Source organism: Alternaria atra (assembly GCF_907166805.1).
Source record: "Alternaria atra isolate CS162 genome assembly, contig: 25, whole genome shotgun sequence".
Taxonomy (NCBI): domain Eukaryota; kingdom Fungi; phylum Ascomycota; class Dothideomycetes; order Pleosporales; family Pleosporaceae; genus Alternaria; species Alternaria atra.
In genome coordinates this window covers 4,862,584-4,888,673 of record NW_025091323.1, presented here as the reverse complement: position 1 = coordinate 4,888,673, position 26,090 = coordinate 4,862,584, and the positions used below count along the sequence as shown (strand labels likewise).

The 26,090-nt window shown below is 52.1% G+C and overlaps 10 protein-coding genes across 10 annotated transcripts; 4 read left to right on the top strand and 6 right to left on the bottom strand.

Annotated features, from left to right (window-relative positions):
- Positions 1-524: 524 nt before the first annotated feature.
- Positions 525-2,124, bottom strand: ALTATR162_LOCUS6696 (uncharacterized protein; the record flags this gene model as incomplete). Its single annotated transcript, XM_043314318.1, has 2 exons — positions 525-1,195; positions 1,242-2,124. 2 exons carry the CDS (start codon positions 2,122-2,124, stop codon positions 525-527), a joined length of 1,554 nt encoding a protein of 517 aa, XP_043170253.1.
- A 908-nt stretch (positions 2,125-3,032) lies between these two features.
- ALTATR162_LOCUS6695 (uncharacterized protein) lies at positions 3,033-3,602 on the top strand (the record flags this gene model as incomplete). Its single annotated transcript, XM_043314317.1, has 1 exon — positions 3,033-3,602. One exon carries the CDS (start codon positions 3,033-3,035, stop codon positions 3,600-3,602), a length of 570 nt encoding a protein of 189 aa, XP_043170252.1.
- Positions 3,603-4,591: 989 nt separating this feature from the next.
- ALTATR162_LOCUS6694 (uncharacterized protein) lies at positions 4,592-6,394 on the bottom strand (the record flags this gene model as incomplete). The annotated part of the gene is made up of 3 exons (XM_043314316.1): positions 4,592-5,975; positions 6,030-6,067; positions 6,116-6,394. 3 exons carry the CDS (start codon positions 6,392-6,394, stop codon positions 4,592-4,594), a joined length of 1,701 nt encoding a protein of 566 aa, XP_043170251.1.
- A 731-nt stretch (positions 6,395-7,125) lies between these two features.
- On the bottom strand, positions 7,126-8,327 carry ALTATR162_LOCUS6693 (uncharacterized protein; the record flags this gene model as incomplete). The annotated part of the gene is made up of 3 exons (XM_043314315.1): positions 7,126-7,883; positions 7,952-8,086; positions 8,141-8,327. 3 exons carry the CDS (start codon positions 8,325-8,327, stop codon positions 7,126-7,128), a joined length of 1,080 nt encoding a protein of 359 aa, XP_043170250.1.
- A 3,594-nt stretch (positions 8,328-11,921) lies between these two features.
- ALTATR162_LOCUS6692 (uncharacterized protein) lies at positions 11,922-13,203 on the bottom strand (the record flags this gene model as incomplete). Its single annotated transcript, XM_043314314.1, has 5 exons — positions 11,922-12,101; positions 12,149-12,615; positions 12,661-12,810; positions 12,861-12,984; positions 13,036-13,203. 5 exons carry the CDS (start codon positions 13,201-13,203, stop codon positions 11,922-11,924), a joined length of 1,089 nt encoding a protein of 362 aa, XP_043170249.1.
- Positions 13,204-13,673: 470 nt separating this feature from the next.
- Positions 13,674-15,393, bottom strand: ALTATR162_LOCUS6691 (uncharacterized protein; the record flags this gene model as incomplete). Its single annotated transcript, XM_043314313.1, has 2 exons — positions 13,674-14,060; positions 14,107-15,393. 2 exons carry the CDS (start codon positions 15,391-15,393, stop codon positions 13,674-13,676), a joined length of 1,674 nt encoding a protein of 557 aa, XP_043170248.1.
- Positions 15,394-16,283: 890 nt separating this feature from the next.
- On the bottom strand, positions 16,284-17,211 carry ALTATR162_LOCUS6690 (uncharacterized protein; the record flags this gene model as incomplete). The annotated part of the gene is made up of 6 exons (XM_043314312.1): positions 16,284-16,415; positions 16,463-16,671; positions 16,722-16,770; positions 16,820-16,880; positions 16,942-17,156; positions 17,206-17,211. 6 exons carry the CDS (start codon positions 17,209-17,211, stop codon positions 16,284-16,286), a joined length of 672 nt encoding a protein of 223 aa, XP_043170247.1.
- A 590-nt stretch (positions 17,212-17,801) lies between these two features.
- ALTATR162_LOCUS6689 (uncharacterized protein) lies at positions 17,802-20,566 on the top strand (the record flags this gene model as incomplete). Its single annotated transcript, XM_043314311.1, has 2 exons — positions 17,802-20,160; positions 20,208-20,566. The coding sequence occupies 2 exons, from the start codon at positions 17,802-17,804 to the stop codon at positions 20,564-20,566; spliced, it is 2,718 nt and encodes a 905-aa protein (XP_043170246.1).
- Positions 20,567-20,969: 403 nt separating this feature from the next.
- Positions 20,970-23,425, top strand: ALTATR162_LOCUS6688 (uncharacterized protein; the record flags this gene model as incomplete). The annotated part of the gene is made up of 2 exons (XM_043314310.1): positions 20,970-23,338; positions 23,389-23,425. The coding sequence occupies 2 exons, from the start codon at positions 20,970-20,972 to the stop codon at positions 23,423-23,425; spliced, it is 2,406 nt and encodes an 801-aa protein (XP_043170245.1).
- Positions 23,426-24,221: 796 nt separating this feature from the next.
- ALTATR162_LOCUS6687 (uncharacterized protein) lies at positions 24,222-25,968 on the top strand (the record flags this gene model as incomplete). Its single annotated transcript, XM_043314309.1, has 3 exons — positions 24,222-24,720; positions 24,783-25,768; positions 25,828-25,968. 3 exons carry the CDS (start codon positions 24,222-24,224, stop codon positions 25,966-25,968), a joined length of 1,626 nt encoding a protein of 541 aa, XP_043170244.1.
- Positions 25,969-26,090: the final 122 nt, after the last annotated feature.

Genomic DNA, 26,090 nt, shown 5'->3' with positions numbered 1-26,090 from the left:
CGAGCAGGTCAAGCAGCTAGGTAAAGGCGCTCAGCAGATAGCTCATAATATAGTGTTAGTGCAGGAGGAAATAGGCCGCCTTCGAGACGCTGTTGACACGCTCACAAAACGCAAGACTCGTAGAAGGCGGTATATACGCGCAGAGGAGACTCTAATAGTTGGTAGGGTATCTGACTTAATTGCTAAAAAGGAGGGTAGTAGGCGTAAGGACAGCGAGACGCCTGCGAAGAGGGTGCGCGCAGAGAGGCGCTGCGGCCGTTGTAGCGAGGTTGGGCATAACTCTCGCATCTGTAAGGTAGAAATAGAGGATGTAGATGATAGCGGAGCTTCTGAATAATACTACACTGTCGCGATAGTACAAAAATATGTTGTGGTAATGTACTGCATTGCTGCTTAGGCATTTTAGTAGGGTAAAGTGGCCGGCTCGGTTGGGTGGCCGACTCGGTTGTGAACCACGTTATATGTTATTAATGATACCATGAAAGAAACCATAATGAATTCGTTGCTTATGGCGATTCTAAGACTTAAAATGTGCTTCCCTTGGTAAGACTTCGCTTCCAACCTCCCTTCCTCGTTTCCACCCCAGTACTCGTACGCGTCACCCTGAGCTCAGTCTTCTCCACAACTAGCGCTCCGCTACTCTGTTTCAGACGTTCCCGCAGCTCATTTTCTTCCAGATGGTCGGCCTCACTACCCAGCTCCTCTCGTATCGCAGCCGAGTAATCCATGATGCTGCGCAAAAGGCCAGGTCTCCTTCCACTCCCATACATCCTGGATCCCCGTCGTGTATCGAGCCACATACCGACCATGATACAGACCCAGAGGAAGTTGAAAATGGAGACCATGAAGAGGAAGATATAAGAGAATCCCCATTGGTACGTCTCACTGGGTTTGCAGGATCCATGCTCCAGCAAGTAAGTCGCATTGTAGGAGTGTTCCGTGTCTGGCCGCTTTTCGAAAGCGTATTGATACGCGAGGTTTTCCTTTAGCGCGATGCCAGAGTTCAGTCCTCGATATTCATCGTCGAACACTGTGATTTGGAGGCTCCGGAATAGTGAGGTCTTCACGCCTTCTAGCAAGAACTCGCACGTTAAGTTAGGGTTCCTCACTCCATCGGTAATGTTAAAGCCGAAAGTAGGAACAGGCATGCCGTTCAGTTCCAGTGTAGAAGTCCAATTTTGGAACTGATTGAAGTCTATAGTACGTCAGCTGAGACGCGGGGATTCTCTCAATAAACGTACGATCGCCGATGGCACGAACAAGCGGCTCATCATCCGTTGTAGCAATAAGTGGCCCATCGAAACCGTTCAGCCTGTGAGCGTCGTTGATAATATAAGCCACCTGCTTGACCTGGCTCCACTCGAGGAGGTTCTGGTCGGAGTCTTCAATATACGGCTTGTAAGTCGCGATGTAACCTGTCATGGCTGCCATCAAAGTTGGGAACGATATTACGTAGAAGGTGGATAGGAGCATCGAGAGTATCGCCAGCCATCGGAACAAACGCTTCCAGGTGCCCGCCCCAAAGGCCAAGAATTCTTTCCCCAGGACACCGAGCGTGCCCATTGTTGTTGTTTCGAAGGCTACGGCGGCATAAAGTTTGTAAGATGTGTGATGCATCTCCATATGATATACCAACCACTCGTTGAAGACGCGGTAATTCGCCCATGCCAATAAGAGCTGTCCACCTCTTCCAATGATCAGATCCCAGGCTATATCAATAACTTTTACTTGTGTAAAAGTCATCGCTCCAAAACTCAGGTTTGGCGTGAAGAAGTAGGAGGAATCCATGATGCGCCATGTTGCTCCAGTAGCTTCTTTCCACAGACCATTCGGGTAGCAGTCTCGTCCCATGATGTAACTTTGCGATGCCGTTTCCGCCGCGGCTGCGAGGACGACAATACCGGCAAGCGCAAGAGGCAGCGCCAGGACGACGAAAGTCACTCGCCAAGGAAAGGGTAACCATTTCTCGCGTAGGGTAGCCATACGATCCTTTTGAGGCCATTGGCGAGGCGTATCGGGCTTTGAGTCGCTGTGGTGGTCGGCCACGGCGAGCAGTTCGATGCTTCTTCGTGGATCATCATCAGTGTCCTGGCGAACAACGGAGAACTGCGACTGGGTTTTCATAGCTGAAGCAACACAGTGCGCGATGCATATCAAAACGAACGATGAACATGCGACAGTCCGTCATACCTACGATATCCTGCGGCTTGAGTCCTAGTTTAGGCGTCCTGCAGCCGTCTCAAGACTTCGGCCGGAGATTTGCATCAAGCCAAGTGAGGCGCAGCGCCCGCATTTGGGGGCCAAATATCTACCAACGAAGGTCGGTTTTTCATTGCGGAAGAGCTAAGTGCCTAGTAGTGCTTCTCGACCATTGTCAGAAGTCCAAGTATGCCATATGAGCTCGCTGATGCACCAACAGCGTGAGCGATGAAGCCGATTGTACGTACGCATCCTACGAGGGTGGCCTCTGAGGCATACTATACCATGCGACACGATGTAATTGGGAGTAAAAAGGTTGGGTTCTGTACGATCGTCGGTGATGAGCGTCTTGCCTAGTGTTCACGAGTACGGTCACAGAGTAACTTCCTCATGATTCTGGGAGGTACATTTGGACGCCAAGACACTAACCACAGAGTGCCCGCAGAAGTGAAAGTCATCAGGCCGCAACAACCTCGATCTTCCCAAGATACGGCATCAGGAACATTCATCTGGATGATGGGTAGTCTTATCACGGAGCTGCCATGGAGTATATATTGAGCTCTGTCCGGCTGGCAGCTTGATGCAGCCTAGCGCCACGCACCCCGCTCCTAAGCAGGGCAGGTACCTAGCCAGCAAGCACAATGGCTGATAGCAACTCATATCGTTTCCAACAAGATGATTCGTTCGTAAATTAATAACCATGCGACAACTTCCCAGAATGCTACAATATCGCGGGTGCAAGCTTGCGATTATATGTCCTCGCGATGGCAGTTCCATGGCTTCAACCTTTCTACACTCAACGCATCAGCCAGGTTAGCTTGTAAGAGGGAACAATGGCAAACATCTGGACCACCCGTACGGTCCTTCTAACGGGTCTCGTCATCTCTCTCCTCGGCGCCTTTTACGTCTACCAATCCCCGACACCACTCAACTTCAGCATGCCTCATCCGACCTCAAGCAGCGCCAGCATACCCGGTCTGGAGTTCACACTAAACCAAATATCTCGCTCCCCGCCAACTCTACTTATAACGCTCAAAAACACCAGCCCAGACACACCCTATACAGTTCTGAAGTGGAATACCCCGCTAGACTCTTCCGCACTCAATAGCGGCGTCTTCACCATCACTGATGTGGAAAGTGGAGAAGAGGTCAAGCAAACTATCTTGCAAATCAACCGCAAGATGCCTCCCCCACAAGAATCACTCGTCACTCTTGCACCGGGCACGGAAGAGGAAGCTGAAATCATATTTGATAAGCAGTGGATGCCTGAGCGCAAGCCAGCGAAGTACAAGGTCCGGGCCCAAGGAGTATGGAAAGGCGTTTGGGAAAGTATGGAGATGAAGTTACAAAGGAAGAATTGTATGATTATGCTGGGAGTCCTTTCAGTGGATGGAGGTTTGTGACGAATCAGGTTATTATGGAAGTAGATTGAAGAGAGAACCAACAGGACCCGAGTATGGCGGTATAGCAGCCTGCTGATAATCCGACCGGCCAGCAGCATCTAAACTTCCTCTCTTCTCTCTTCTATCCCTCATTTCTGCTATAGAATCGCACACCCCCTCTGCTTTGCCCAGCCGAATGTTCACAAGATCTTGCACTGCTTTAGGACCTGCCACAGATACTGCTCAAAGTCAACACCTTATCACCTACAATTCATGCAAGACACATACTTTGCTCGGCTTCTCGACGCGCTCCCTTATAGAGGTTTGTGACTTGTTCGATGATGTCGAGCCGTACGTCGATGTGCGTTCCATTTTGTGTAGCGAGTAACTATGTGTATACGTGTGTTTCGTGTCCGATATACGAGTCAAACGAAGCGACCTGGCTGCAGCAATAAAGAGAGTGATATGTGAAAGAGTGACTTGACGAGTACCACACAACGCAGCGACGAATTAGATTTTATACGCGCTAGACCAACAGCACAACTTCATCAACTTTGGTTGATCGACAGTCCCAGGCACCCGCTGATCGCTCCCCATCCGGCCCAGCATTCTGCAAAAGCTTTATTCCTGTGTCGGTTCAACATCCCATCCAATGCGAGCCATCTTACTTCTTTCGCGCTGAACGGCTTGCTCCGCTGAAGACCCATTCGTCGAACACAGAAAAAGCAAAGAGGAAACTGAAACGCGGACATGAACGTTAGTACTCCACTTATACTTCGGATTCGGTGCGAACATAAAAACGCAGTCTAGCGGGGTAACAATACGAGCTGAAGCATGACCGCGAACCTGGGAATGGAAAACAGGTGGGCAAATACTGGGTATGCGACGGGGATTTTCCAGAACCTTGATGATGCCATATAAACGTTCGACGACTCATTCAGAGCCACCGGCATAATTCTCCCCACTCCCCTCACAATTTCTCATTCCACCATGCCCCAATACCATTCATCCTACTCTTTCTCGCCCAGTCCATACGCATTGAGCACCTGTTTCGCGACACCCTCCCCACTCCAATACGCCCCCGTAACGGTCCCCAGCGCAACAAACGGCGCGCAATGCTCACCAGCCAGCCAAATACCTCGTTCAGGCATGCCCTTCCGTAACGTCTCCACATCTTCATCGCCCCTCTCAAGCCCGATTTGGAAATTACAGTATGAACCATAGCCTGCGAGTTCGTCGTTCGCCCAGGCTGTTGCTAGCACGGCTTGCGGAACACAGTCGCTATGGTCTGACTTGTAGTTGGGGAGTCTGGAGTAGTAGGGTAAGAAGAAGGACGTGAGGATGTCATTGCGCTTTTCTGGTAGATTAGATGCGAGGATTTTGGCGATGTGCAGACTTGTTGGTCCGAATGTGTAGAAGAGGAGGGTTGGGTGCGCTGTCCTTTCTGGGAGGGCAGCAAGGTTTACAGCTTCTTGATTCCAGGCTTCTGGGTTCGTTTCAGATGCATATGTCGGATGTGTCCAGTGCGTGAAGCCTGGGTAATGTGCTGGGTTGACTGGTGAGTCTGTCGCTTGATGGACGGGCGCCGTTGTTGCAGTGACATTTGGTTTGCTGAGATCGCGAGATGCTGAGGGTGATGTTAGATCGCTAGTTGTTGGTTCGTTCCAAAAGGCTCTCGGGAATGTGATATAGACCTTGTCGAGATGACCGTATCCGAGACTTCCAACAGCTTCTGTCAGACGTGTAGGTAATGCTGGGACAAAAGCATCAAGATTACGCTTTAGCCAGCCCAGTGGGGCCGTCATGATCACTTCATCGAATGTCATACTTTGCCGGCCTTCAAGTTCGACAGTGACACTGATGTTTTCTTTCCCCTCTCCAGATATAACCCGCTTCACTCTATGCTCAAACAGCATCGTCGCATCCTTCAGGGCTGGCTCAGCAATCTTCTTCAGCACCCTGTCGTATGTAGATGCGACGAAGAGATTCTCGCCGTCGATACACTCTTCCAGCCAGAAAAACTTCAGACTTTGCCTCTGAATGGGCGAGCCAACAAAGGCACCCCACATCTCCGCCATTTGAAGGATGATTTGTTGTTGCTTCTTCGCTTCGACATCTTGACTGGGGAACATCTCCACAACCTGCTCTCGAAAGTAGTCATATAAACTCTTCTCCGCGGGTATAGTCGCTGATTTCTCGTTCGACAGCTTCATTGCTTGCTCGATGATGGTCCAGACATATTCGGTGTTTTTCGCCGCGTCTTTGTCAGACACGTGGTTTCCCTGGCTGTCGAAGACTGATTGACGACCATCCCAATTCATACTAACAGTCTTGGTCTCTTTTGCGAGGTCTAAAATTGGATTGTCGTCAGTGCCGTGTATCCAGTTCGGGCCGCTGATAAAACCGTCAGCCTGAATACACCGAACTATATTATGGTTGTTGACTTACAGGTCAACCAAATGACCTAGTGCATTGCTCTGGCATAACTGTCGAACCGTTAGCATGCATGAGATTACACAGCTTAGTAGACAGACCCTTCCACCAACCCTGTTTCTCCCCTCCAGTACCGTAACCTTAATCCCCTGCTTCAACAGCAAATCCGCACATCTCAGTCCAGCAACACCAGCGCCGACAACACAGACATGGGGTATCTTGCCCGCCGCTCTTCGGATCATATTGATCTCGTCCATGTAGCCTTGCTTGTGTGGCGAACCAAACAAATCCTTCGATATTCGAGTCTCTCTTCCGGGGATTGTCCTAGCATTCAGAGTGTCAGTTCTCCGAACTGCATTTTCGTTGCCAATATTCCCCATGTTGATGGCGCTCGATTCAGCATTGGGTATGAAGTTGAGATGAAAGAGGAAAGGATATGTCAAAGTCGCGGCGCTAATGCTTAGCCAAGGGTATGTTGACAAGTAAGGCTGTTGAATCGGTCCCAGCGAAACGTGGTTAAAGGATGAAGGTGCGGCGTGATTCCCACGCTAGTAGCAATCCATAGTTTGTGCTACTGAGTAAACCACATCAACTACTAGGAAATGACTGGGCTGAAAGGTGACTACGATGGTGACAGAGGGATTTTGTTGGCGAGTATGCTATGGCGACAAGGAAGCAACGGCGGCACAGCACCTCAAGCGCGGATAGCCGTTCACATACCTTGGAATATTGGTCTAGGCTAGGAAGAGGAAATGACCTCGATGCAGTCTGATCTTGTGATGATTGCGAAGACCAATCTTTGGAATCCAAGCTATGCCAACGCGATGTTATTAGGTTGCAAGTGATGCGTGTGATAAGATGGGATGTTGTAGTCATGCGCCTGCACGTCCGATAGCGAACGTTAGGCCCGACGCTAACCTTAGTTAGTGTCACGAGGTTGCACAGTGAACATGATTGGACAAAGTGTCAGAAACAAACTTGAGCTCAACCCATTAGATTGCTATCTGAAGAGTACATTACGAGCATTATTCTCGTACAAAGTGGCATTCTACTGCCGTGGTATCATATCTCGTCCATCATCAATCAAGATCGCGGTTCCTTCGCGTCCCGTCTATTTGTCCTTGGAACCGATGTGAAGCTTGTTCTTCATCTTCTCCTTCAAGTGCGACATCTTGCCACCCTTCTCTTCGTTGCTCGGAGATGAGGTCAAGTCGGCAGACTCAGACTTGCGACCTACATGCTCTCCAGCCAAACCTGCAGCACCGTCAGTACTACCCTGACTATGTCCAGGTTGCCGTGTCCACAAACCCTTGGACTCTGATCCACCAGAGGCAGCGTTTTGCTTAGCGGTAGCTGCGTCGAAGTTGCTGCTGTCGGAAGGAACGCCCGTCGATGTCCAGCCTGGAGTGTCGCGGTTCTCAGCGGCATCCGCACCGGCGCCAGCTACGTATGTGCTTGAAGCACCTGTCACGGAGTCGGGGGCGGAGGTCTTGATGACGGGATCGGGGCTGGTGGTGGTGGTTGTGGTTGTTGTCGTAGAGTCGGGAGCTGTAGGACCAGCACCTGGTGCACCTGAACGACTGATGTCGTCAAGTGGTGTCTCCTTCCAAATCTTGTCGGTAACTCCAGCCTTGTCTGTGATGGCAGTACTCTGAGTCGTCGAAGAGGCACCAGTGTTGGATGTAGCAGAGTCGGGGTTGAGGGGAACGATGGGCATGCCAACGTAGGACGGGTCTACACTATCTGAGTAGACCTTGGGGTCGGTTGATGTCTCGGTCTTAGTTTCGGTTGGTCCTTTGGTGGTGGGGTCTAGCTTCAGAAACTCATCTGAGCCGGAAGTCTTCTCGGCTGCCTTCTCAGTTGCCTTGGCTTTGAAATAGTTAGCACACTGCCCTACCAATGGCCCATGTGTCGAGTGCGGAATGTTGAACACTCACCATCGTTGCCCTGGTCAAAAGGCTCCGTCACGGTACCCTTGCCCAGCTCACCGGACACAGGTTCCTTGCCCGCGGTCTCGTTATTCTTGTAGTCAAGGAAGGTTCCCTTGTTGTCTGCGGTCGCTAGAGGGGTTGCTATGAAGCGGGGTTAGGATAGATTGTCCAATGTGAGAGTTCGTGGGGGCTTACCAAGGTTGCCTTGATCATAGGGCTGAGTAACAGTACCCTCACCCTGCTCGCCCGAGATAGGCTCCTTGCCTGCAGTTTCGTTGTTCTTGGTCTGGTCGACCGCCTCCTCGGTCTTGGTCTGGTCGCCGTAGATGAGCTTCGAGGCGGTAGTGGCAGCAGTGCTGGCGAGGTTGGTGATAGTCTCCATGTTGATTGTGATTTATAAAGGTCAATTGCAAGAGTAGAGATTATGAAGTGCGGGAGGGAACTAGGTATCGTGAGTCTGCGTCGAGTCCAAGAGCCCGCGTTGGCGCGTTATGAAGGCACGCGGGCAGTGACGTAGGTTCCTGCGTTTGTCCCTGTTCTACCCAAGGTCCAGCCACAGCACGTGTTACGGGACATGTACACCAACGGGACAGTCTACAGCGAGTACCAAAGTGGGGCTCATTTGAAGCGTATACATTGATTTGACCGCGATCAAGCTCGATAACACCGTCAACATACCAATCGATCTCGAAGACCATTGCGAGCCGGAGCCACGTCCAGGCACCACCAATGGCTGGTCATGCGCGAGGACTGGGCTCCAAGTCAAAGGCGCACACAAAACCTTGAATCCTGATCTTCGTAATTGCGATCAGCCTGGCGCACATGTTAGAAGCTCGAATCTCGGCCGCGCTGGTTGTAAGCAACGTGGCTGGGCTTGCGTCATGCTGCAAACATGTCAAACACTGGTTTTAGCGCGTTTTCGTCTCCGCGGCGGCCAGCAGTGCCCTTCACGTGCGACTCTTCTTGATGAACAACCATTACATTCTAGTAGAGAAAGTTTTCTGTTTCGGAGCTACGATCTTTTTAGAGCCTATATAGATCATGAACGCGCCACGCACTCTTAGTCTTCATATACCAGCTAATACTCTGCTAACATCAGATCCCATTCCACATCCTTTCAGAACCACACCTAAGTAGAAAGGTCGAGTTTGCGGTTCTGCATGGAACAGTGCATCATGGTCTCCTCGACCAACTCCGGAGTCACATTACATTTGCGTTCCGCTTCTAGTAGATTGAGGAACTATTTTATCACATATGACAAGAAACGTCTTTTTTTTTTAATCAAACAAAGGTGATTTTCATGTGGCTTCAGTCCATCAAGGCCATTGTTCAACTATCCCTGGTTTATGCAAAGCATCCGAAAATAGAAGTTACTGCTTTGACTCTGATGATACAATAAGACAGAAAAGCGACAGTGGCTTTGAGGTGAGTATCCTGGACCGTGGATGTCTCGCAGATGCAACTTATAGCGGCATCTTGTGCCCCTTCGAGAACGATGAAGGGAGTGAAACTGATCTTGGGGCTTCTTCGCTCGAACTGTTAGTGTAATGATGCGATTTCAGGCAACACGCAATCAGCCCAAATGAAATCATAGGAACCTTCATCAGGCAACTGAAAGTTTTTAGTGTGCTTCTCTGTTAGGACTATACAAATCCACACTTTCTACTCACCCCCTACTGTAACCTTGCACCACGCGTCACGTCTGACCAGGCCGTCTTCCCCCTTCCAGTCTTCTGTCTCCTCTATCTTAACAACCATGGAATCAACAACCCATCAACTGTCGACATACCCTCACCTCATCCCCGTGGAGGCCATTCCAAGGACAGTCTACCAAGCCACTTCCCTACATCGCCATCACCCCGAGATCCGGAAGATGTCTGACCATGATATGCAACTGTACCGGCACTCTGGGAGTCTTGCTAATCTCGACTACCAGGATACTGCTGCTCGCCATGGAAACACTGCTGCGAAGCATAGTCGTATGGTCTCCGAATCGACCACTTCCGAAGAAGAGCATGGAGATAGGAAGGGCGAGCTACGATACGACTTCAGGTTCGGCGGCGAGTTCGAAGACCGTCGAGACGCAAGCTCTGGACCACTCCTAACTAGAGGAGATCGAAACAGCGCCTTCACGGTCGCCAGTGCGCGAACACTATGTTCACTATCTCCCTTACCATCTCCTTGTTCCCGTACTCCCCCATCCCCAGCAGATATGCCTGAATCCCCATACGTAACAACCTCCCACTCAACTCTCGCGCCCATGCTCCTCGAGAAACACCACGGTCTCTACTGCCGCCTCAAGACCTTCCTTATCTTATTCTTCCGACTTCACCCCAATACAAAGGTAATCAAAATCTGTAGGCACAAGTTCCGCCACGGCCGGTGCAAGAAGTGCGATCTCCCCGAGGCCATATTGCCGTACATGGGTGGTCTGCGAACGGTTTTCCACTGTAAGGAGCATAGGTGTGAGGATCGTAGTAAATGTGCATCGACATTAGTTCATGACATGTATGGTTCGGAAGAGGAGTTTCGTGTTGCTGTGAGTAAAAGAAATATTGAAGCCAGTTGATGTAGGGTGTACTGACTGTGAACAGCCACTACGTCTAAGATCGAGTATGGTAGCATCTTTGCTGTATGCCGATACTCCAGGTACAGAAACTGGAAGTGGGTCGAAAATTTCAGATGAAGCACCTCAAATTGGCGTACGTCTTCCACTTTTTTTCCTATTGTGTCTTCCACTAATATCTCGCTCTCTTAGCTTATTGACTTCATCTCCACCGCTCAGAATACTCACAATATCAGCGATCACATATCCAAAGACAGTATTGCATCAACCAACCTCTCCTCCGATTCACTCTTTGAATCAAGCCTAACACCTCACGACACCCCAGAGCCATTCTCCAGTCCGACGGACTACTCACTCAGCATCCCCCCATATTTGCCAGCCCACCACCGCAACACATCCACACCATGTCCAAGGCCTATTGTAGTTTCCAACAACGAAGACTTGGCACTCAGTTCTCAAAGCACAAAGAGCAATGAGACACTGGAAGTGGATGCATCAGCAACCGCTGTACCAATGATACAAGCCTCGCCTACCACGATCCGGATAAGGCATCCCAGAACAGCAAGCCAGCCTCCCGACACACCAAGGAAGATTCGGAATATTCATAATATCGCTCAGGGCGCTGTACACGGCGACATCGGTTGCCAAACCGAGATATCGAATATGTATCAAAATATCTCGAGCGCTGATACATTTCCCGCTTCATCCAACTATACCGAATCAGAACAACACCTAATCAAGAAAGCGCGCTTAGCCTTAGGTCTTGAAGTGCAAAAGGCTGCTGAACGGATGCCGCCTGATTTGGTGGAAAAGGTGTCGTCGCAGTTGTTTCCTCGAGACAGAAACGAGGTTATACCTATGGGGGCATTTGCTGCATTTATTTGTCAGGCGGTCGTCGAGAAGGAGTTATCTGGAGCGCGTGCAACGCATATTTTGGCGCTTGCTGACGATAACGGGCGTTGGTAAGGGGTGTGCGTAGTCTGCTGGGCGAGGGTATTGGGTATGTTTTCTCTTGAGTTTGGGATACCTCTGGTGTGTTCGAAAACTTGAAAGCAGTTAGTTTGTGTTGCCGAAATGGAATCTAGAAGTATTCGAGACATCACCAAATTCTGTGCGCACAATGAAAGTATGGTGGAGACATTCAGAATGAACTTGTAAACATGATGATTCGAATATTCGCAATAATTCCCTGACGACGTATTGTCGCATGCTGATCTCTACCAGCATTCCTTCTATAAAATTTCTCGTCTCTTTCGTAAGCGCTAGTAGGATATCGTACCCAGGAAATGCATTCTCAAGTCTGTCACCCAACTGGTGGGGCGTTCAGTCGTCGCATCGCCTCATTCTGTGCTCATGCAGTCCGAGAGACTTTGCATGTGAAGCTGACAGGTGGTCTAAGATCGCGTCGTTCTACTCGTCCTCCATGCCTTCAAGTAGCGTATGCTCGAGTACATCACTCAAGGTCACCATGCCTTTGAGTTTGCTGTTCTCATCTATCACGACGAAGCGGTGTACGCGTGACCTGCGAATCGTGTCGTAAAGGGTCGACATGTTGTCGTTGAGCGAACAAGTGAAGATGCCAGGGAAGTCCTGTGATTGTCAGAAAAGGTACAAGCATGGAAAAGGCAGATACTGACATCTGAACGCTTTAGTAGCGCGTCGCCGACCGTAAGATTCAAGTCGTCATATACACCGCCCTTGATAAGTGCAATGACATCGACCGCCTCGAAGACATTCAGTACGGTACCTGCTCTATCCAAGATGGGCACACTCGATATGCTCTTCTTAACCAGCATGTGGATGACGTCCATGACTGGCGTGTCCATAGATGCAGTCGCAAGATCTTCATATGTACCGACATTGAGTTCCTTCAGCGGCTTCCGTAGTTTCTGTGTCTCCTTGACGTTCACAGCGATGAATTTCAATATACGGTACTGCGTAATGACACTAACGACCATGGTTCTACGTGTCTCGTCATCGCTGTCGACTATGGGTATGCGCCGGGCGCGCGACTCGAGCATCTTGCGGCATGCTTCGTATACGGGTCGGTCGGGGTGAATGGAGATTGTTTCTATAGGCTTGACGCCCAGCGCCTTTTCGATATCTGTATGTGTGAGTTCGATCCTCGGTACGGAAGTAAAGCGCTTACCTCGCAGACTATTTAGGCGGAACTGGTCTACTCGCGCCAAAGCGTCTGGATTCTGCCAGTAGTACTGTATGACGTTTATATAGTCAGATGTTGTGAGCAGTCCGGCAAAGGTGGAAGACTTGGAGTCCCATAGCGGTGCTGAGACGATTCCTACGAACAGCCGTAAGCTCCTGCTTCCACAACCAACGCTCGTAGCTCACCATTCTGGTTCAATATGTTCAGGCTCTTCTTCACCAACAGCGCTGTATCGAAGACGATCAGGCGATAGCTTATAGGCAGGACGTCATAGCTCGTTCTGGCCTTGAGGAAAGCTCTGATGGTTCTCTAGCTCTTGTCAGCTGCCGCTGTGACTATACGCGATGTAAGGCTCCGCACCAAGCCGTCCAGTTGCTCGCGGTCAACAGCTGAAAGTTGGCGCGGCTGCTCTTTCGGGGGTAGAGGCGCCCGAGGTTGCTGGAGTAGGTCCCTCGGCGTCACAAAGGCGGGTCGCGCATCGCTGGGGAGGGCGTTGGTTGTAGAGTCTGCCGTGTCGACGCCCGACATGATTATCGCGTTGCTCCTCGGAGCCGCATGGAGCGTGTGACTCCAGTAATCCAAGCTTTGGAAACAGGAATAGCGGAGACGGAGGCTAGTAGAGGCAGGATTTCTCGAATGCGGTGAAAGAGGATGCAGGTAGACGCCCCACGATCGCCATTAGCGCATCGTGAACCTGGGAAGTCAATGCGCAAACATGCGGGGCAAATAATGATGTAGGTAAACAGGCGGCAAATAGACACGTTTGATAAGCGTTATCGCTGCTTTACTTTACTTTACTTTGATTCGAGTTGGAAGCGCTCAGTTCTGAGGTACGGCTAACCTTAGGGAATGCACCCGAAAGAAACCTGGTCCTGAAAAAGATCTCAGGTGCGCTGGAAATCAAACACTGCCGCCGTCTGCTCATAAACATTGCACACCACCCTTATCCCTTGCAAAATGCCCGTAGTATCCATATGCCCGATCATGATCCGTCCAAACTATGCGTCGTGTTTCCTGGCTGCCTTTGCAGCGTCAATGTTAAGCTCGGGGCCGGGCTCAGCCTCTGCTTCCTCCATGATAATCTCTTGTGCCGCAGCCTCAACCGGTACTTCTGGCTCGCCGATCGACTTCTTCGCTTGTGCCACGATTGCGTCTGCCTCGGTGATTCCGCCCTTCATGGTGGATTGGTCACCGTCCACACCCATGGCCGCGTCGTTCTTGCGCTGTCGGAGTGCCTTGTTGTCGAAGCGAACGACCATGCAGGAAAGGTTGTCGGTAGAAAAGCGGGCGAGGGCATAGTCGACAAGCTTCTTGGATGCTTCTTGAGGATCGTGGACATGGCGGACTAGGTCGACGGCTTCTTGGTCGGAACAGACATCCCAAAGCTATATTTGTTAGCAGATGTTACACATTTGGTAATGAAGTACTTACACCATCGCAAGCAAGGATAAGGAATTCGTCCTGCTCGGCCTGAATAACAGTCTCGGTGGTGTAGGGGTGTCCAGTGACCAAGTCCTTCATATAGGCATCACCGAGTGCTCGTGTAACAGCAAGGACGCCGTTAACGCGGTTGTTGAGAATCAAGCCACCTGCGCTGGCAACTCGGCGGCCCTCGTTCTCGTCGCTACCCTTGTGATCGTATGAGAGGCGAAGGGCTCGGCCATTGCGACAGAGAACAATACGCGCATCGCCCACATTGGCCGTATACAGCACGCGCTGTCGGCTGGCCTCGCTCCGTAACCTCGCCTCCACTTGTTGTTCAGCTGCAGGCTCCACAGCGGAATCGGTACCGTCCTTGGCCTCGCCGCCTTCACCGGCATGCTTGATAGCCGATACTGCCGCGGGTGCAAAGAGGACCGAGCCGGTGGACGATTGCGCATTAGGCACGCGATCCTCCCACCTCAAAACTGCAATGACAGCGGTACAACCACTGTTCTTCAAGGGAAGCTTTTCCAGTTGCTGGTCGACTACGGTGAAGGTTTGGTCAAGTAGTTCGGGTATGGGAGTGTTGGGGTTCTTTCGAATTGTCTCCTCCAGAATCAAGTGAAGCTTCTTTCCACACCAGTCGGCGGCGAAGGTGCCGGCGTGTCCGTCAAAGATGGCGAAGTACCCATTATCAGTCTCGACTACGGCTTGAGACAGAGCGTCAGACTGCGTCGAGCTGGCGTCGGAGACGGCGCGTGTCTTGTCAGCGCCATATGAAGGGGCTGGGGTGCTCAAAAAGTTGTATAGGTATGCGTGGGTATCCTCCATTGTTCGTCTGCACTTCTTGTTCTTATCCTCTGTGACACCGACGCGGAAGGTGGATCGTGGGCCAGGCGCCGACTCGCCGGCAGAGTTGTTGAATGAGCCCTGGGGGACACTGAGTGCAGCATCCGACTTGCCCAGCTTCTGCATGGGGGTTTGGGGGGCGGCCTTTTCTGACATGGTGGAGGTGCTGGAGGTGGGAGAGCCTGAGGAGCCGCCGAGGTGCAACGACTGTTTCGCGCTCGAGAACATGTCCCGGGCACGCGACACGCCGCTACTCCGTCGTTTTCTCTCAGTGGGGGCGGATGCGTCGCTGGGCTTGCGATCTATGGAAGCGGAGCCGTTGCTGGTCGTGTTTGTTGCTCCTGCAGCCCCGTTGTCTGTCACCGGGGCTGCCGTGGGCTTGGGCGCATCATTGCTTGCAGAGGTGTCGATGGTGGAACTTTCGTCGTCCTTTGCATTGCCAAACATCTTCGAGAGCAAGCCTCCCTGGGCGCTCCGACGCCTGTTACCTGCCAGCTTGATTGACGGCGCTGGCGTTTGTTGACTGATTGGTGGTGGTGGTGGCGGCGGCAGATTCGGGCGGAGGAGTTCAATAAGCGGGGCTCGAGTGACAAGAATATGTTAGGGAGGATGTAGACAGACGCAAAGGGAAGAATCGTGGGAGAAGGAGTTCCTAGGTGTGATGACGTCGGATGTGTATGCGGGGCGAGCAACCGGAAATATCAATTGGCGCAAGAAGAAGGCTCGACGCTGGGAGAAGATGACAAGGCGCGGGCACGTTCCAAGGTTGAGATTGGACGATCGTCGAGATAGCGTGGATGGAGTAGGCAGTGAGCTGCTTGCGTACAAGTGCACAGTAGGGAGTTGTCCACGCCGACTGTTGCTCTCGCGGAAGTGCGGGGATCTTACGCACTTAGTCGAAGAAGACAGCACCGCCTACGTACACCACGCTGGCTACTGTGAATTTGGAGGCGAAGTCGCACAAGAAACACACGGTCTTGTGACTCTGATATATCACCAACACTAAGATACCCAAAGCCAATTCCAGGGTTTTGGGCTACGATCCGCACGATCTAGGCTCAAGCGCATGCAGGCCGGCGCGTACGGTGGAGCCGGCCTGGACTGACTAAACTCTCCCTGCACGGCCGCCGGTCGTGACTATCACAATATCACAAAAATCTAGACATGGGAAAACTTGAGGCAATCTTCATACGCAAGAGGACACATGATGCTTCCTGGACGTGGACAACGTCGCACGCTCTATTCAAGTACCTAGGCTGAAGTTGTGTGGAAGCTGACACCCGGCCAAGAACGCTGCACGTGCATTCCAAGTTGCTTCTTATGCTAGCACTTCACCCTCACCTCCTCAAGCTGTCCAATCGTGCCTGGAGATCATCGTCATCCGGGTCAGCTCCGCCGCCGCCAACAGCCTGCGCCACCCTAGCTTCAGGTACTGCGTTTTTCTGCAGTCCGCTAGGTGTCTCGCCAAGCTATGCGACGTTAGTGAATGCGATCTCGGCGATGGATGAGTACTCACGGCCTGGCCAAGATCAATGCCTATTTCATCAAGGACCTGGTTGACGACGTCTTCACTCTCCTCTTCGTCTTCCATGCCGGTGGCATCGTCGATAGCGTCGTCCATCATCTCCTGCCTCTGGTCCATGATATCGTTCTCCTTTTCGAACTCCATGGCGATACGTTGAAGTGCGGGAAGATTCATTTGCCTATTCATGCTACCCAACAGTGCTGAAGTGTGTTAGAATGTGTCTGGCAAGATTCGACACACGTGAACTTACTCGTTGCGCCCTTCATAGACTGCATCATCTGCTCGTTACTGCGTACCGTCTGTCCAACATCAGCCATGTGCCCTGAATCCAGTATATGACCACCGTACCTGTATCCTCAGCGATATCGCCTGAAGTTGTGTGCGCATCTGATAGAACTTCTGGATGTACCTTGCGCAAGCATTAGCCATGTGCTAGTAGTAGCCATGCGATAGGCAGCGGTTCAGCATACCGTCGTGTCCGCACCAGGTCCTTCGCTTGGATGCGCAGAGGGCCCATTTGCCCATTCTTCGCGCTCTTCTTGATATCTGCCACTAGCTTCTTCTCCTGGTTCTCAAGCTTCACGCGCTCGCGGTCTAGCTCTCGCTGCGTCTTCTCGAGTGCGCGCTGGTGTTTGCGCAGCCGTTCCGCCGGCGTCATGCGCTTTCCGAATGCCCATTCTACGATCTGGAATTTCTGTTAAAAAAGGAATCTGCTCAAGACGAGGTGCACATACGTTCATGGCCGCGACTAGACTACGGGAAGGTTGGTGAGGATACCTGGGTAGACTTGGAGGTGGATGCAGCGGGTAACGCCTGGTATGACCACTTTGTACAGACGAGAGGGTAAATGACAGAGACCAGCTCTCAATTAGACGACTAAGTGTATCGGGAGGCCTAGGGAGGTCAAAGTTGCGAGAGGATGTTGCCTTGGCCGATTATGTCATTTGATGTTCCGCCGGGTTGGAGGGCAAGATACGCAGGTATGGCGATGCCGAGCTTTGGAGGAACGGTCTACCACCTGCTCACGTCTAAATGATTGAACTTTCAGCGCAACCCAATCATTTTACAAATCCGAGTGAATCACTGCATCAAAACAACGCCCAGATATTAGACGCAGACGAGACGTAGACGTGTATAGCCGCGGTGGTGGACTTGTACTTGTCACTGACAGCCAATCCCTGTTTGGTTGCGTGGTGGCGTGTGCACCACCAACTCTGACGTTGTCTCTGCATTTCTTTCTCGACACCGCCTCTCACTTAACCACAACCACCCTTCCGTATCTATCACGACATGCGCCACTCCTTATAGCGCAAACCACCAAACCACCTCGATGAATCCCGATCGACGAAACGGCCGACCCTCCTCGTCTGGAGAGTCCTCCAGCAGCCGTCGTGGTGGGTCAGATGACTTTGTTCCGCGACAGAATGCTCGGCCTGGATATATGACGGTTGGCGGCGGCAGCACCACAAGCGATGCCGCTGCCCGTCTTGTGTCCATGCTGGACGAGGACTCTGGCTACGGCGGAAGTATGCAAGATGGCGAAAGCAGCGGGATGAACTGGCGGTCTAACATTGGCGAAGATAGACCATCACCTATGTTGTCTGCCGGATCAGGAAACGCCGAAGTCGAAAAACAGCGCAGCCATGTCCTCCAATTGCGATACAACCAGAACAAGAACGCCCTTGGTCGGGCGATTGCCGGCACCATCGAGACACTCAAGAGCTTCCAAGAGATGAACCTGAAATGGCCGGCCCATTACCCCTCGGTCCAGGTGGCAGAAAAGCAAAAAGCACACCTACGCAGTGAATCACGGCCTGGACTACAACACACTCAGTCTGCCATCGGCAACTTCGACCCCGACATGCGCTCTCCCGAACGACCACGAGGACCCCGCCGAGCGGGCACAACGATCGGAGACGACCCTTCCGCCGAGTCGAGCGCTGCCGCAGAGCAAAAGCGTAGAGAAGAGCCCCGACTGGTTACGCCACAGCTCGCCCACGACTTTTCCGTTCTGAAGTTGGAATTGCGCATGGGCGGCCGAACACAGACAGACTTGGTACATTCGTTGGAGAAGAACTCCGTTGCGTCTCTCCTCGACGGACAAATCCAACAGAGCATACGCCATCTTTTCTCTCTCAAGGAACGTATCGAAGACACATCAAGCAAGGTCCTAGTCACCGGAGATCTCAACGCTGGAAAGTCGACCTTCTGTAACGCCCTCCTTCGACGCAAGGTCCTACCCGAAGACCAGCAGCCCTGCACAAGCATATTCTGCGAGGTTCTTGACTTCCGGGAGAATGGTGGTGTTGAAGAGGTCCACGCAATCCCCATCGGCTCGACGTACAATCGCAACGACGAGAGCACGTACGTTGTATTCGACATCAAGGACCTCGAGAAAATCGTCATCGACAACGACCATTTCGCACAGTGCAAGATCTATATCAAAGACATTCGGGACGTAGACGAATCACTCCTGAACAATGGAGTGGTCGACATCGCTCTCATTGACGCTCCAGGTCTGAACGCCGACTCCCTCAAGACAACCGCCGTTTTCGCCCGCCAAGAAGAGATTGACGTCGTCGTCTTTGTTGTCTCTGCCGCAAACCATTTCACCGAGTCCGCCAAAAACTTCATCTTTACCGCAGCGCGCGAAAAGGCATACATGTTCATGGTGGTCAACGGCTTCGATACCATTCGCGACCAGAACCGTTGTCAGGAGATGATCTTGAAGCAAGTCGCTAACCTCAGTCCGGCCACCTTTAAAGAATCTAGCGAACTGGTACATTTTGTCTCCAGTAACGCCATTCCCATGGGTGCAGGCGGGAGCCCCCCCGACGACGACGGTGACGACGATCCATCAGACAAAGGAAAGGGCAAGGAGGCAGAGAAGCAACGCGACTTTGCTGACCTTGAGGCTTCGTTACGACGTTTCGTACTGGAGAAGAGGGCACGATCTAAACTGGCACCGGCGAAGACCTACCTTCTCAACGTATTGGGTGACATGAACAACCTTGCCACAGTCAACCGGGATGTATCTCAGAGCGAACTAGACCGTGTTAAGAAGGAGATGGAGGCTCTTGAGCCGGAGTTTGAAGAGTCAAAGAAATCGCGGACGGAAGCCGGAGAGGCCGTGGACCGTATGGTGGAAGACACAACGTCAGATGTCTATGGCCATACTCGGGACACGCTCAACAACTGCATCGCCAGGGTAGCAGAACAGGATCTAGGCATTGAATATCCTGGCCTTTTCTCGGCATACCAGTACGCCGAAGATATTAGGGACTCCATGCTTCACGAAGTCACCGAAAGTGTCCGTTTGTGCGAAGAACATGCGCGAACCCAAGCTGTGCAGGGCTACAACGGCATCAAGAACTTGGGCGTCCTACATCTTGGCAACAATCTGTATGCCGACGTTATGTTCCGTCCGGAGAGGATGTTCAGGAAGTCGGTGCACGCTCTCGCTCGGCAAGTGGACATTGACATTGATCTGTGGGATTTCTTCGACGTCGCCAGCCTATGGGAGCGACAAGAGAAGGCCGCTGGTGCTGGTATGGCCATGACGGTTGCCGGTGTAGTAGGTGGCAGATTGGTCGGTGGTGTTGGTTGGCTAGACGGTGCCCTTGGTGCTGCAAAGGTCATGGGCACGAGTAACATGAGGAGACTGATAATTCCTGGTCTCATCGCTGGTGGTAAGTCAATCACACGGGTATGAAATGTTCCATGCTAACATTGATAGTCGCCCTTGGAGTATCATACGTCCTGGCATCCGTGCCTAAGTCGCTACCTCACAGACTTAGCGCAAAGCTCTCCCAACAACTGGCAGCGATCGATTACACACACTCCAACGCCCTTCGCATCAGCTCCGAGGTTCGCAGAGCACTCAAAGGCCCTGCTAATGATGTGCGCATCGGTCTGCAGAGGAATGTCGAGAAGCTCCAGCTGCAGAAGGAGGAGACAACCAAGCTCAAGGCGGAAACTGAAGTAGCTCGCAAGTACTTTGGCAACCTCGTCCGCAGCAGCAACGACTTGCGCCAGACGGTCCAACGCGTTGACCTGGAGGCTGCGCCACCAGTCATTGGTGGTTCGATGCAGTAGATGCAATTCATGTCCTTATGCTATTTGAAAGAGTCACGGCTTACGCGTACGAAGAAAAGGTTCAAGCATAGAGGCGTTCGCAGGTGTTAGGATAGGTCACGACGAAATTATCTTGCTCGTTTTCTCGGTGTACATACAATTGACCCAATACCCCTCCTGTCCCTTTGGTCGAAATCGATAGATATATACATCCAAACTCTGAACAAGTGACTTGAACATGGTTGTGAAAGCTAGATTTTGCCAAGCTGTCGTGTGTTGGACCCTGAACGTTGACGCCTGCAAGACTGAATCTTGACCTCGGATCTGCGCACGTCATCCCTCCACCGCTATCTAACGAACGTTGCATTCCCGTCTTCCAGCATCCCCGCTCCATGGCGGCTCATGCACGCCCGAAACCACCCTGATGGAAACTAGAAGAGACCCCAGATCCTTTCTCTTCTTCATAATCCTCCTGCTGCTCATCAACTCGCCCGAACCGCAACAGCCGACATTCAATGCGCGCACACGCTACCGCGAGCTTATCGAGCGCGAGTACTACCAACTGGACCTCCTAAACAGAACGCGATATGGTGATTTCAACGCAAAAAAGGACAAGTGGCTCAATGTCACTGGGCTGCGGGATGAAGATGGCTTTGCGTGGGAGTTGCTTGACCCTGTGAGACAGAAAGCAAAGGCGCAGTCCGAGCGCCTTCTGGGCGATGGGTGGAAAGGCATGCTCGGTGGACCACTGCAGGAGGGAGAGGCTATCATGCCGGTATACAAGAACCTATCTGGTTATGTACAGGGAGAATGGACGCGCTCGCCACTCAGTCGCATACGGCACCCCAGCGATATGGGCAACGCCTCGGCCATCCCCGATCCCTTTGGAAATCTGGTAGAATTCGATAGGAACCTGACTGGTACGGGTGGACCATTGCGGATGCACATAACAGAGCTGGAGGACAGGATGAGGAGGAACGAGAACAGAACCATATCCGAGATCAGCGCGAAAGTGGTCATTGGAGACAAAGACAGCTTTGGAGGGAACTGGTGGGAATTTGTGGCACATGGCGTTCACTTCATGAAGAGCGGCACCGCGGTCCTGACTACTACGAGTGATCGGTTTGGGGGCATCTTCGCTTTGCCTCATCTGCAGTTCACGCCCTACTTCTACTCGACATCACAAGAATTCCTGAACTGGACAATACACGAGACTATCGAGAGGCAACAGAAAAGAGCCTTCCCACTGTGGAATCCCTGGACATCTGCCACAGAAGGTAATAATGAGGGCATGTTCCAAGGGCACCATTGCGAATTTGTCTTGTATCTTCAAGAGTTTCCAAGCCAATCCAAAGTCGACATGGACTGGCTCGAGCATGAGCTCCGTTTCCCCACTGGAGCTCCTGTTCCGCATGATGTTCCGCACGCCATGTCCATGGTAGGCTTCTCGCCAGATTGCGGTTTTGTTATTGAGTCGAAGGGTCCTCCAGACTTCCCGCCATCAGAAGCTATGCATCTGGTTGGATCTAAGACAGAAGATTTCAATGTTCGCGCAAGACACGGCATCCTCGCTTTCGCTATCAGTCTTGCGTTCCAGCTTTCCTTCACTCTCAAGCAGATGAAGGAGACAGCAACACCGTCAATGCGGAGTCGTGTCAGCTTCTATACTATCGCCATGATGGCTTTAGGCGACGGCTTCACATTCTTGATCCTCATCTTCATGTATTTCTTCCTCGGTACAGCACAGTTGGCGCTGTACAGTATCGCATTTATAGCGCTATTTTCTGTACTGACCCACCTCCGCTTCCTGATGGACATTTGGTCTGTACAGGCGGCGGAGAGAGCTCGTCAGGAGCGACAACGAAGCTCCACAACCACTAGTGCGGCACCGACTCCAGCTCCCGAGGCTGCTACTCCAGCTCTCGAGGCTGCTACTCCAGCACCGTCTATCGATGCCGGTCTACCCTTGCCAGCTACCGCCGCTCGACCCCCACGTCCACCTACTCCCATCATCATTGCACCTGATCAAGACGATCCGGACGAAGACGTCACTCCAGATCTGAACAACACGCCAACCCCGGCCAATGCTGCGACGACGAATGCCAACCCTCGAGCTGAGCTCGGTGCACTTTACAGCCGCTTTTGCCTCATGCTTATCGTTCTGTTCTTTGTAACTATACATTTTGGTACCGCTCGCACGACGTATCGCGCTGTCTATTTCGATGTCATGACCTTCCTATACCTGTCCTTCTGGGTACCGCAAATCTACCGCAACATCATGCGCAACTGTCGGCGAGCATTACGATGGGACTATGTTGTCGGGACGAGCGTGGCCCGCATCGCACCTGTGGCGTACTTTTACATGAAAGAAGACAATGTGTTGTTTTCGAAAACAGACTGGAGAGCGATGGGCTTCCTAGCGGGCTGGGTATGGATTCAAGTGGTGGTGTTGGTAAGCCAGGATGTGCTAGGGCCGCGATTTTTGGTCAGGGATGGGTGGGCGCCTCCAGCATACGACTATCATCCCATTCTACGCGAAGACGAAGAAGGCGCAACAATGCCGCTCAACATCACGACTTTGCCAGACTCGCCCTCCACAATTGACGCCTCTGCATCTTCAACAGCAGAGGGCGAATCAAGCAAAGCATCAGGCGAATCAAAATCCAAAGGCAAGAAGGTCTTTGACTGCAGTATCTGCGCCAACGACATTGAAGTGCCAGTCATACCTGCAGGCGCGGATGAGAGTAGTGTGGCTGGCATGGGTGGGACAAGCATGATTTTGCAGAGGCGACAGTACATGGTAACGCCTTGTCGGCACATCTTTCACACTGGATGTCTTGAAGGGTGGATGAGATATCGATTGATGTGTCCGAATTGTAGGGAGAGTTTACCGCCGTTGTGAGATGTAAATACTAATACAATGAATTTGTCCTTGCATCGGGAATCTCTTGCAGCCTACCTTGGCGAGTTGTCAGGCATAGGTGACGCATGCCTCACTGTCCGCGTAAACAAGTGGGTCACTTGGTGCATCTGACAGCTGCTTTCCGAAGTGGAAACGTAACGGGCACTACCACAAGCTCCAGGGGCTTGCAGGTCGCGCGCAGTCAGGCAAACATGATATATGAGACCACATACTTGCGCAGCTTCAAGCATCGCCACTTTGCACGTCAATTCAATGTCCATGTCGGTGATTTCAATGTGTACGGCAGTTATTATTAGCAACCCTACGCCACAGATCGACGCTTAGTCGCTAGGGCACGCATCCTTTGCCGGTCCACAGCTGGGGCTGAGTTGCGCATCACTCGCTTTCTGAGCCCTGGTCTTGCATACGCAAACCACAACCCTCAGCCTCTCAGGCCACACACTCGCTTCCTTACTGCATTGTGTGCTGTGTTGGCCTATAACTACGGTGCCTCGTTTTCAAGTACTTGCTCTTATCCTCTTCCGCATTTCCGAGACACCGAACGACCCCCTGGACTTGTCCAAAGCTTGTTCGCGGCCGCCCTCGTCGCCCGCCCCAGCTCTAAGACCCTTCGTCTACCCCACGGCTTATTCTTGTACATGATCCATCTTGCCTACACTACGCCCGTCGACACCGCGCGTTACTCCTACTGCAGTGCACATCTAGTTGTGCAACTTCGCGACTTCCTAATACCACTACGCGTGCCTGCCTACCATGGCGGCCAACGACTACTACGCCAACACCCACGGGCAGTCGAATGACAGGAACGATGCGCCTCTACCACCAGTCCCCAGCAACCACACACAACATTCCGTCTCGCCCGTCAGCTCACCTTTCGACGACCGACCCTACCCCCAACACACTGCCAGCAGCGGAGCGCTCGGCGGCTATCCCATTGATACATCGTATTCAAATACCTCGTACCAACCTCCGACACAATATAGCTCGACCGCACACATCAACGACCCGTACGCGCGGCAACCAGACCCGTTTGCCGACCAAAACGCCATACCGCTTCAGAACCAACCCAAGATGGATGGTAGTAGTCCAACACGGTACAATGGCGACCCAGAGTACTACGGCATGGGCGTGGAACCCAAGAGGAGAAAGAGCAAAAAGAAGAAAGGCTGGTTCAGTGGGAGGGTGACGTGGGTTGTGTATATTCTTACGGCGGTGCAAGTTGGTGTGTTTGTGGGAGAGTTGATCAAGAATGGTACGTCAAGACATGACCCGACTACACGTTTCGAGGTAGAGACGCCCACTAACAGTGTACAGGCATCCTAACAGGTAGCCCCATTCAAACCAAGCCCAACTTCAACATCATGATCGGTCCCTCACCCTACGTCCTAATCAACATGGGCGCTCGCTTTACACCCTGCATGCACAACATCAAGCGTGTTATCGAGGCCGATCCCGGGCCCGTCGTCCAGTGGCCATGCCCCAACACGACGACCCTTACCGACAACAAGTGCTCCTTGGCCGAACTCTGTGGCATGGGCGGTGGCGTCCCCGATCAATCGGGTGTTACAGACTTCAAGGACAGAAGCCACGAGCCGAACCAATGGTGGCGCTTCATCACCCCGATATTTCTGCACGCAGGAATCATACATATTGGTTTCAACATGCTCCTACAGTGGACACTAGGCCGAGATATGGAGAAGGAAATCGGTCCTCTCCGTTTCGCACTTGTATACTTTTCCGCCGGTATCTTCGGTTTCGTCCTCGGCGGCAACTACGCACCCGACGGTATCACATCCGTTGGCGCGTCCGGATCCCTCTTCGGAGTCCTAGCCCTCACCCTGCTCGACCTGCTGTACAACTGGTCCACTCGCCGTAGCCCAGTCAAAGACCTGCTCTTCCTGCTCCTCGACATGGCTATTGCGTTCGTCATCGGTCTACTCCCCGGCCTAGACAACTTTTCGCATATCGGCGGTTTCTTGATGGGTATCGTACTGGGTATTTGCATCATACACTCCCCAGAGTCGCTGCGCGCTAGAACAGGGCAGAGCGAACCGCCGTACGCGACGGTGGACACGCAGCCCCTCGCCCACGAGCCAACTGCGACAGAGAGCAAGAGCAAAATCACGGCTTTTGCCAAACAACCAGTAGGCTTCTTCAAAGGTCGCAAGCCGCTGTGGTGGGTGTGGTGGCTTGTGCGCGCTGGAGGGCTCGTAGCAGTCTTTATAGGCTTCATCCTGCTGCTGAGAAACTTTTACGAGTGGAGGAATACCTGTAGTTGGTGCAAGCATTTGTCCTGCTTGGTAAGTTTGTCCTTGTTTCTACCTTTGAGGACCATGCGTTGCTGACTGTGTTTCTCTAGCCTATTACAACCAAAGGTGTGTCGTGGTGCGACATGGGTACCTTGAATCTCACGACGACGGAGACTCCCAGTAAAAGGAGTTTGAATCCGGCGAGTCTAGCCCACTTTATGGGTGAGGCGACTGTTGGAAGAATACTATAGAAGAGAGATGTGTGGGTTGTTGGGATCGATGGCCTTAAAAATGGCCTGTCACACAGAGGCGAAGCATATATACCACATATCCAATACTCAAGAACTGCATTTTTTCCACCAGAACACTACTC